This window comes from Colossoma macropomum, unplaced genomic scaffold (genome assembly GCF_904425465.1).
Source record: "Colossoma macropomum unplaced genomic scaffold, Colossoma_macropomum, whole genome shotgun sequence".
Taxonomy (NCBI): domain Eukaryota; kingdom Metazoa; phylum Chordata; class Actinopteri; order Characiformes; family Serrasalmidae; genus Colossoma; species Colossoma macropomum.
This window is the reverse complement of record NW_023494805.1, coordinates 21063422-21075503: the sequence shown is the minus strand read 5'-3', so window position 1 is coordinate 21075503 and position 12082 is coordinate 21063422. Positions and strand designations below refer to the sequence as shown.

The 12082-nt window shown below is 37.7% G+C and overlaps 1 protein-coding gene across 1 annotated transcript in view; it reads right to left on the bottom strand.

Annotated features, from left to right (window-relative positions):
• Nucleotides 1–12082, bottom strand: part of astn1 (astrotactin 1) — a 223201-nt gene that overhangs the window by 80515 nt on the left and 130604 nt on the right. The window contains 1 exon segment of the mRNA XM_036596278.1: nucleotides 1807–1934. Coding sequence (XP_036452171.1) covers nucleotides 1807–1934 — 128 coding nt within the window.

Below are 12082 nucleotides of genomic sequence, written 5' to 3'. Positions count from 1 at the left end.
CATTCTTGCCTTAGAGTGCAAGGTTTAAAACATCCAACACATGGCAAACATGTGCTCTCATAGTTAGAATCAAGCTCTCTATTTGTTTTTATTTAAATAAAAGACTGAAGTTCATTCATTGTTTATCATCTGCTGTTATGTGCATGAATTAAGTGAGTATCTGTTAATAACTGTTGTTAAGGTATATTTGATCCTTGTTATTTGTCCAGGTTGCTGCCTCTGTGATTAAAAGTACAGAAAGTTCACTGCCTTTATATATATATTCATTATTACCACAGTTTTAAAACAAATTTTGGTGAACATTGACTAGAAATGTCACTGTACCATGACGTATTGTTGTGATACGTACTGTGTCATAAAGCTGCTGACAATACCGAGCCCTAACACTACCCTGCTACTGCCCTTGGCCAGCCATGCAACAGGCCATGTGAAACAATACTGTTTCAGAAAAGCAAACCTTAAAGCAGCATTGCCAACTTCAGGTATGTCATCTACAGAGGATCAGTTTATGATCACATTCCCAAACAGGAGAATTAGTACCACGCACAACTTTAAAAGTTCTTCTCTTTTGAAATATCGTCACACCAAGGACAGTCACAGAACACCAGACAGTGTCAGAAATACACCATGGGATTCATGTTGTATCTACAGCTGTAAAATTACAAAATCAAACAACCTTGAGTTTTCCTATTAAAACCGATCTCCAATGCAGCATGCAGTGCAAGATCCAGAAAATCTAATCAAGGCTTAAAAAGGGCAAAATAAGAGGAAATGCACAAAGCATGAGCAAGGGAATCAATCCAAGCAAAAAGCCACAGAGACTAATCTAAATGGCATTAAAAAGCATTCATATAGAGGAGAAAAAGAAATTACTGATAATAAAACTGGTATCCTGGTATGCCCTTTCTGCAGTTAATTTTCAGAGCTTTGGACTTCAATTTCCAATTCAGGTGTTATGCTATATCCCTTCACTGCCAAGAGAGCAGAGCCTGCTGAAAGCCACAGTATAGTTTGACTTGACTTATCTCTAAGGAGGGAGGCTTTTTTGGTGCTTCTTTTTTCCTCATCAGTAAGAATGTTTAAGCTGACCCCCTCTGTATTTGGAGTAAGCTGCTGGCATGTCAACCACTTGATCTGCAGTGGGCTGCAGATCGGCTGCCTAATGAAAGCCAACAGCGACAGCAGCATCCAGAAATGAGTGGCCCCCTCTCCCCTGAAAAATGATATGGTTAACACGTTCATCGCTTTCTTCCAATTCATCATTTAGTTGCTTGATCTGGCAGGGAGAAACGGAGATGAGGAGATAATGTAGTTTGACTTCCAAGAAAACATAGGGTGTATATATGTGTAGTTCTTCTGGTGGCACACTTTAAAGATAATGATAAGCCATGTTTATCAGGCAAATAATAGATTACATGGCAGCGGTAAAAAAGAGAAAATTACAGTGCAGAAATACAAAGCTACTTTAAATATATTTCAATCAAGCATGGTGCTTAGCTGCAAAAAGGACACTATCCATGACCACAGTAAAGGCAGCAGCAGTTGAGTGTTACTGTTCTGAGTCTAAAAACAACAGTGTTTTGTATCATCATATTTGAGCTCCAAAACGTACAATATCCAGAGAGGGAGTGAAGAGAGCAACTGTATTCTGCAATGACATTTACTGATAAAAAGAGCCACTGTGGTTGGCTGTGCAGTTTCCTCCACTTTAAGTAAACAAAATACAAAAGTAGATTCATTCATCAGCATGTTGAGTGATTTTTATTCAGGTTCAGTTATGAAGTCATCAAAACCAGGCCTGCTTACCAGTCAGATACTCGGGATCAGGAACTGGGTCGGACAGCTCCTCATGGCACTGGGCCTCGTTGGGAATTGATGCCACAACCATGCCATCCGGAAGCTGCTGCTCTATGCCACGGGCAAAGTTTTTCTGCCTGGAGAGAGGAGAGGAAGGAAACAGCCAGCTCAAAAACACCATTCCACACAGTCAGACCAATAGCTTTTTATGTGAGTAAGTGTCTGTCAAAAGTGGAGCACAGCGCAAAAGGTTGAATTTCTGACATGTCATTATAGAAAAAATCCATATGATGTATATGAAAAAATTTGATGCAGAAACTTCATTTTCATTGTGCCACAGTTCATCATGTTCATCCCCTATTCATTCCTTTCCCTGATCTACTCTTCTGGGCTTTTTCTGGACCTGACAAGCTTGTAATTCAGATTTCTCCCTCCCTTCCCAACTTACTTTTTAATTACCTCCCCATTTAAACAAGGTACATCAAAATGGTTCTCAAGTGAATAGCTACAAAGTTTGAACGGCTGTCAAGTCACAGCAGGTAGGAAAACAAGGCTGTTCACATTTCAGAGTAATAGACTTGGGCGGTATGATACGTGCTTAATATGGTATATCACAGTTTGTAAAAATGATGGTATTTCAAAATTATGACTTATCAAATTTCTATTCAATGTCTGAACAGATAAATAAACACATTCCATCTATTTATATTTAGATGGCTCACTGAGTGGTGGTGTGGAAGCACACCGATAGGTGGCGCTAACAGAAAACTCAGAGCCAGAAAAAGACTCATAAAAACTAAGCATGCTAGCAGCTCAGCTATGAAAAAAAGCTACATGCACCAAAACTGCACGTTCTCTGCGCACAACACAGAACACGTTTCATTTCAGCTTTCACTTCAGCACCAGTCACTCGACTTTGAGCTATCCTCTAAATGGGTGCACTGCTCTGGAACACCTTCAGGTAAGATTGTGGTGGTAGAGAACAGAAAACAAACGAAGCTAGAATGAGCTTCTTCAAATGTTCCCGTTCCACCTTAAATTGTGCTGCACTCACATTCTGGTTTGACATTTATTGAATGATGGCTTGAATATCGTGCAGTGTTCACTAATTTGGTAATTAAGTAAACTGCGAACTGAAATAATGCTAGACGAGACAGCAGCAGCATTATAGAGAAGGGTCTGGCATCAGACATGCACTCTCAGCCTGACATGCACCGCCAGCCTATTGATGACGTCAGTGCATGCCCTGCCACGACAGTGTTTTTGTCGGTTTTATGAGGAAAAACAGCGAACCATGTACTGCTGGGCAACCAGAGTTACACTGAATGTATATTAACGTTGCCATACTGATAATAAGGTAATTAACTATGGAAACTTTCAAAATAAAACCTACCACGACGATAAGACATGAATTATTTATTCATTTATTTATTCATTGTTTATTCGCAGAAAAAAACAAAAAGGCTACTGCTGACAGTCATGAAAGCCATGCTGAAGACGATTAGAACTGGTTATCAAAAACTGTTATATTAATTAAAATAGAACTTTTTAAGGATTCTAGGAGGTTGTGACAATGTACAGTCAACGTAGTACCGATTACTTTTGCTGTCTCGTCAATGTTGTCACAATCTCCTAGAAAGTTGTCACACAACATTATCATAACTTTCTGAGGAATTCCATTTCAACTTTGTGAAAATGTAGAGAGCACCAAGCAGGCAACGTTGTGGGCACGAAAACAGTACGTTGTCACAGGGTATCTGTGTTTGCAGGGCCATTAGGAATAAAACCTGAAGGTTTTGCTTCCTAACGGGAATTGGCTAGATGGTTGCCGTTAGAGGCCATTAAGAAACCATCAAATGTATGTGGAATCAGTCCCAAAACACCTGATTAAACAATCAGAATCCTTTACACCGTGATATCAACCCATCAGGAAAACACAGAATACCATTAGCGACTACTGAAAGCCACCAGAAACCAACAGTCACTTTTAATGGGTTCTAATGGGTTTTAATGGGGCAGTTATGGGCTGGAGGTTAGGGAACCAGCCCTGTGACCGGAAGGTCGGCGGTTCGATCCCCTGAGCCGATAGTACGTGACTGAGGTGCCCTTGAGCAAGGCACCTAACCCCCAATTGCTCCCTGGGCCCTGCGGATAGGGCTGCCCACCGCTCCAGGCAAGTGTGCTCACTGCCCCCTAGTGTGTGTGTTCACTAGAGTGTACGTGGTGTTTCACTGCACGGATGGGTTAGATTGCAGAGGTAAAATTTCCCCGTTGTGGGACTAAGGATCTCTTAATCTAATCTATGATTTTTTCAACAGGGAGGTACATTAAATGTAACTCTCTAGCCGTGTTATGGACGGAAAACGGGGCTGAGTGTTCACCTGGCTAAGAGTGCATGTCTGCAGCCAGACTCTATTGGTGGCAGTGTAAGTGACTTCTATCACTAGCAGCTCAGCTTTTACATTTTTACAAACACCGTGGTATACCGTATACTGTGGTGAAACGCCTGGAATGTTTTAAGGTATGAAAAAAGACACCGCCCAAGCCTACAGAATAACTTCTCCCCCACAAACTTTGCTATAGATTTTAGATACTGATAAAGCGATACTGATTAGCGTTTACCCTCATCTAATGTTCTGCATTCAGTTCACGAAGGCCTTGCTATTAGCTGATGAGCTGAATCGTGTGTTTAATGAGGTAGCATGCTGAAGTCTGCAGCTGGAGCTTGACACATGTGCACTAAACAGTTCCTATTCATGTATCATGTTTTTAAACTTCTACAATACTGATACCTCACTACCAGAACATCAACATTCATTTAATTGCATTCTGTGCATCCTTTCCTCTTCTTGCAGAAATGACAAAACCCCTTAGTTCCAACCAATAAAACTTAATCTTGACACTTTTAACACTCATCTTTGCTTCATATTAATTTGTGCACTGATACCTCATCATTAATCAATCATCAAACTTCCAACTGCTGGTTGAAATGCTGCAGACATTCTTTGAAAATGTGGTATGCTACTGGATTTGCACACTGGCACTCCATAAGTGTTATTCAATATTCACAAGGTGCGAATAAGCAATGGGAAATCAACCAGTTTTTACCCATGAGGCTAATTAATTCTCTACAGGGTGTGACTGCCTGAGAAAAATGGCCTTTCGTTCATCATTTTTAAATACATGTTAACTCATGCATAATGCTGTATAAAATTCATGCAGAAACAGTCATGCATGACAAACTTTCCGACCTCTCAGTGATACTCAGCTTTGATGGGTAGAAGCACAAAAAAGTAAGATTCAGACATTTCAGAAGGGTGATTCCACTGGAATGACAGAATGGCTGTTCACGAAATTCAGCTTTCAGCCTCTACTGAACAATTGCTCTGGAACTTTTACCATTACACAATCTAAATACCTCTGCAAGGTCTACTGTCATATCTCATTAGTAATCAGACTCAGATGAGAGCATAGCATCTCAGAATACAAGGTGCACTGTCTAATTGGGCTTAAACAGGAACAGGAAAAAAGCTTGAGGCTTATAAGAAGCAACCGATGTTAATTTAGAAATGAGAGGTGGTCGGCGCTGTGTAGTTGTCATTTGTGCTTTATTAAACAGGCATGGCGGTGCAGAATTTTGCTGTCATTTTCCCTTCAGCTCATATGACGTGTGAATAATAGTGTTCACAGTATAAACAATCCCTGCTTTTGTGCTGCATTACTAAAAGACTGAAATCTTCATAAATCTATGGAGCAGTTTCCTAGATGCTATGGCAGATGTCATAGCCAAACTGAAAGGTATGAGTACACTGAGTGCACAGACTCCTTTTTAAACTGTTTAGGTAATTTTGGAGGAGGTTTTTTTAATTGTATATGATTGTGTGTTTGTTTTAGCAAATTGAACATTCCAGTTTACAAGATGCCTGGGGATTCCACTATTACTCGACTGCTAACAAAAGTAATGAAATTATTCTGTATATTTATTCAGTGCATTCTTTATTTTAGGTAACATTTTTATCAAATTTCCCTGATACAAAAAAAGTCTTTGTGTGACAGCAAACTCATCTGCTAAATTCTGTTTTAGAGACACAGCTCTAGTTAATAAACAGTATGTGTGTGTAGTTTTCAACATATCTTCTGTAAATTTCAACTGTATGCAGTTCCAATGAATCTGGTGAACTGGAAGTTAGAGCACAAGTTAGAGTACCATGATGCAGAAACTCAAGGGGATTCTGTGTCTGATAAAAATGTAAAAGAAGTTGTTACTCTTGTCAAACTTGAACCACAGGCTTGGATGAATAGTGAACTATTAAACACTCAGCACTATTGCTTCGCAAAGCTATTTTTTGATAAGAGTAATACTTTCCCCATTGAGGCAGTCTAGATAAACAGAACACTGCAACTAAACCCGTAGGCCACATAGTTTTAATGAAAGTAAAGTCTAAAATTGCGGAGCATTGGAATTTAATTCAAGAATAACAATTATGGACAGATATGGACAGATATAGAGTCCACAAATGAAAACAGAAACGATACACTTAAAACACGCTTACGAATCTTTGTAGTATGAATGTACCTGCCTTTACATTGGCTCTCCTCTACGCAAAGCAGGCAAAACACTATTTATTGTATTACTGTATTCTCTCTCTTTTAGAATAGGATATTTATCAACATAAAAATTCAACCTTCTTTGATCATTGCAGCATATTGATTTTAATTACTTGCAGAGGATGGAATCTGTTATTTGGGTACTTGTTAGGCAATTATTCATGCTAATGTAGAGCATATTTGATTACTGTTGTGCAAATAAAGAATAAACATATATTCTGCAATTTTCTGTACTGGACTGGGTTGCACCAGGTTTGCGTAGGTCTATACTTAAGTTTGGGAGTAAAGTCTGTACTAAGTCCTTATTTAACATTTGTTAGTTTCCAACCATCCGCCTATTAAATTCGGTTGCACCGCAAATCCGTAAGTCGTATTTTAACTAGCACCAACTATCAGTAAACCTGCTGCCATGTGTTTTTGTGCTTTCTACATGGTTTCTGATGGTGTCCCCAAAGGAGGTATACATATTTACTAACTACTAAACTCACCGTTAAAACTAGTTTGTGTGGCGCAACCCAGTCTGCTTTCGTAATGCATAAACCTGAATTTAGCAAACACTTGCATTACAAGTAGCCTACGTTTAAACTTCCACACAGCTGGGGCAACCGGCCAGTTACTGTATAACAGTATCAATGACTTTCTTCTCCATCTCGTCTTTGTTTCTTTAACATGGCATTATCACTAAATTTTTCATTACATAAATATGTTCTCTGTAACTATATTATTAAAACGAGCATGTTAATGTTGCTTTCCATATTAATTTTATTGCTATCTGATACTTACTTCCTCCAGTCTAGTCAGCAACAGTCTCTATCTTGCTAACATTACAATTACCTATTCATTGTTGATCTATGTATACCTTTTTGGTTTATCACTTTATTATACACAATTTAAAATAGTTTAGAAAAGCATTGTTAGACTTACTGGAGTGTAAGTAGTATAGTCTCATTATTTACTCATCAATAACTGTTTTTCATACCTTCTATCTTTGAAATCTGCCAGTTACAACATGCTGCATGTTCCTTGGATAACCCAGTTAAAATCAGTAACACTCTCAAGTATATTAATGGGGAACAGTCCAACACATTTCAGCTAAAAGCTCACTTTCATGGCATGACCGAAAAGAACAGTGGGCTACAGAATAAAATACACATTCTACACAAGTTTACTGACCACTGGGTGGCTCTCATATAGATTTTTTTCCCCTAAAAACAACAGGAAAAATTTTAAAAGTGATAGTCTGATAAATGACATTTTTTTATATGAAGCCCTTGTATAAAGCCTCACTGACTGAGCCACTGCTATTTTCCCTGCTGTAACATGCCACATTCAAATCATTAGCTAATTATCAAGCCCTTCATGGGTTTAATAAGGTGTGTTAGAGTAGGAAAACACCAAACTGTTCAGAATTATGAGTCTCCAGGACTGGATTTGAGAAACTGGGGTATAAAGTGTAAAATCTGATGTAATGAGAATGAGAAATGCTTTGGATGCTGTGCCAGGTGACAAAGACGAAAGGCAAATAGTGAAATTTCGTCTTTATTGCAAAACATCTCATTGCTGATTATTTTAAGGATTTTTCAAATAAGCTGATTAATGAACTGCATGTTTCTTGTCCATTAGTATGATCCAAAGATTCAAGACTCAAGGCAAGATTCAGTAATATTACACTGTATTACTGCATATTTCTAATAAGTAATCTGCATATGCACAGCATGTTTTTTATATAACCAAAAAATGTGATCATGTATCAACCTTGGCATTAGCACACCATCCTGACTTATTACACAGATTAACACATAAAAGATCTGTCACATTTTGAGAAACAACTGTTAAATAAAGAGGGATAATATATGAAAGACTAATAGTGCATAGCTACTTGATTAAAAAAATCATTGTTTCTCAGAATACAGTACCTAAAACAAGCAATTTATTTGAAACTATCTGAAGTTCTGTAACATTTTAAACTCTTCAGTCTACTTTAAAATTCAATTTCATTACAGCTTTAATTACATGTACTTAAAAAGAGTTATTTACTTTAAATGAATATAATTCTGGCCTCAAGCTAGTTTATGATGAACCTACTCCTGACTCCTATGTGATATATTAATTTATTGTTAAAGAATTACTGGGAGATGGTTGAAGAGGCTGGCTGATGGGCTTTAGAAGAGGCAGTCCTAATCATGATCTGCTGCTCTGTTAATGAGAACAAAGAGCAGTAAAATATTCATTAAAAGCAGCTCAGTGCATGCTGTGCAGGACAGAGGAGGAGAGCCAGACGAGGCCTGCAGCCCAGAGGAGAGCTGAAGTAATTAGGGGAGGGTGCATTTATAGCTTTTTATTTATTTATTTATTTATTTATTTTAAAAGGTAAGAAGTCTCAGGACGGCTGCTAGATAGAAAAAGGGAAAGTAGATGTCGACTGACAAAAACGTGGCAACACACAAGGGAAAGGCCTGAATGAGCAGAGAGAAATGAAAATGAAAATGAGGAAAAAACAAATGTCATGCAGCATTTGGGTGATGTGTCTGAAAAGCATTTCTTGTTTTCATTTATCTTAGTAATACTGGCCTTCTCCTAACTCTGAGGGCGATGGGAGACAAATCAGGTGGTGTAATCCAAGTACGTATATTTAGAGAAAATATCAGCCCCTTTTTGGAAGTGGGGGGAAGGGGTGAGTGAAAAGGAGAGACGGAGACAGAGAGAGAGAGAGAGAGACAGACTGAAGGCAAAGAACAGGGTTTTTTGTACATGGAAACATATTCAGCTATGTCACACGACCCAAAGCATCCAGTGGGCAACAATCATGGTGCACAAGGGCAATCCACAGGCTGACTAAGTGACCTATGTGTATATCTGTGAGCATATGTATCTGTGTTTGTGTGTGTATGCCAATGTGTGTGTACACAAGTGTGCATACACTGAGTGTAGACAACCCCTGTTCTCCTTTGGCAAGAGTGCAGCACATGCTCTGGGCACTAGCCCACTATGTCAACACTCTCCTTTTATTTTCTTCCATTTGCTATTCTGTCTGGGCACACATAGCCAGAGCTACTCAAAAAATACTTCTTTGGCTCACCACTCAAAATACTACAAAGCGCCACATTCGCTGTATTTTTTTATTCGGACTAAGAGACTGAGGCAGAAAACGTAAATTTAACATAATAAAAACATGCAAGCAGCTCTTTAGTTAACCACCACTGTTTGCCCAACACAAAATAATACTAAACCCTGTTTTATGGATAGTCATTGCAGGCTATTAATATCTTGCAAATTACAGGACGATAACACAATAACTGTGTAAAATTTCGAGAGCAAAGCAAATCTGCAAATGATAAGAAAGAAAACTATTCTGTTGACACTTCCCGAAAGAAAGTGTGATGCATGGCAGTGTGAGAAAAATCACAGAGATGTCTTTCAAGAGCTACTGAAGAACACTGAGCCAAAGCTAGACCCAGTCATGGCCTTTATGTTCATTTTAATTCTGGGTTGTAATGAGTGGTAATCATAGCTTTAGAATTTCAGAATATAGAACGTAGAACCCTTAGATGCCAATTACTGTATATTCCAGTCATTTATTCAACTTTATGCAACAGTTATTTCCGGCCACGCAAGCTGATTGGTTAAGAGGCGTTATAACCGTGCTGATATTTCGCCATAACATCACAGGTTTTTCACAAACACTGTATTACTCCGCTAAGACGCTGTTGCTAAGCAACGAGTTTGAGTTTGTAGGAGACGCTTAAGCCATTTGAACGTTTTTACTTCTTACTTTGCGCACAAACAGAAAATGGATACTTTTAAGATTACATTTGACCTACAGCTAATTTGGTCAGACTCTGACGATGAGACTACACTAAATTCCCAAACTGTCATTACCACTGAGCAAGCTTTTCAGTCGGCAGCTGTGACAGACAAAAACAAAAAAGGTAGCTCGTGGTAATGACAGCGTAAAGGGCTGGAGAACGAACTGCCGGCTGTGCAGCGAGTGAGCGGAGCTTGTGACTGTGACGTAGCAACAAGCTGCTTGTTAAAGAACTATAATTTGGTGGAATTTATTAATTTCTTACTTTATTTATTTAACTGTTGTATAAAAGCAATAGAACATTCGAGGTTGTGTGTTATCGCGTATAATATCACGGCTGTGATGATCTACGGCGACCACATCCCAACCGTGATGTTATTTCACGATAACACCTTCCCTCTTGTGTTCTATTGCTTAATTGTTTTTTGTTATAAACATATTATAGCTGTCAGATAGTCAGTTTAAACAAAACTAGTTTCTTATATGTGTGCTCATTAGTGTGTATATGATAATAATAAAAATAATAATAATAATAATAATAATAATAATAATAATAAACTATATAGAAAAGAAGAAATAGGAATAAAAAAAACTCTATAGCACTTTATAATCTTATGTAAAATGCTCAAAGTGCTTCACAGCATAAAGATAAAACAGCAAACCAATAATGAAGCGATGTAATTAACATAGCTAAGAAATAAGAATAAAAACAAAAAATCAATAATAAACATTTTAAAAATAGATGAAGTTAAGAAATAATTACCAGATTTTTTGTTCTTAATTTTTTGAATGTTTAACCATCCAGCACTTGATGATCATAAAACAGAATTTGGAACAAATTAATCTTTCTGAGACGTATGAAGGTGCTAATCCTTTCTAAACCAAAAAAAAGAATCTTAAAGTCAGCACATGTTAGTACTCTGATTGCAGCATTCTGAACAAATTGCATTCGGATTACTGTGATTTTTGGTAATCCTATAAACAGTGCATTGTTGTAGTCTAGACATGAAAAGACAAAAGCATGGGTCAGTTTCTCAGCATAATCCAGCATGAGGAAAGGCCTGGCTCATGCTATGTTCCTTAAACAAGGATGGAGCCCTGTGGTACTCAAAAATTCCATATGCGATGCTTGCCTTGACTAACAAATTTCTTTCTTCTAGATTTATTTTAAATATATTATCCCTGTTTCTGTACTATGACCTGCCCTGAACCTAGACTAGAGTTTTTCAAAAAATATCATTTTCATTTAGGACCTTATTTATTTGTGCAAATACTGGCTTTTCTAGTATTTTACTCAGAAATTGTAGGTTTGAAATTGGTCTACAATTATTTAAAACAATGGTATCTACATTGCGTTTGTTCAGTTGAGGCCTGACCACAGCAATCTTCAAGATGTCTCGAAAAATGCCTGTTTCTAAAGGAATAATTTATGATCAAATAAGCCTATCAAAAAATTTAAAAAAAAACATCAGTGTAGGATCTGAAATGCAAGCTGAAGAATGTAATTAAGATTTTTTTTTGTATGTGGCTCTGTATCATTTACATCAATAGTAGTTATCTTGTCAGTAAAAAGAAACAGAATGGTCACAGCCATAGGACTCCTATACACTTACAACCTTACATGCTGTCAAGGTTGCCATTTTATAAATGATATTTTTACAGGTCACATTCTTGATTTTAGGCTTGAACTGCTGGCTAATGACAGTTATTGGTCAAAAAACTGGCCAAAATTTGCATCCCTAGATTATATCAATAGATAAGAAATATGTTTTTATTTGTTACACTGGAAAATGACAAGTAGATCAACAATTGAGTTGTCCATTCTCAAATCTTGCAAAAACCTTTGGACAGCACCATCAGACGGATAACATC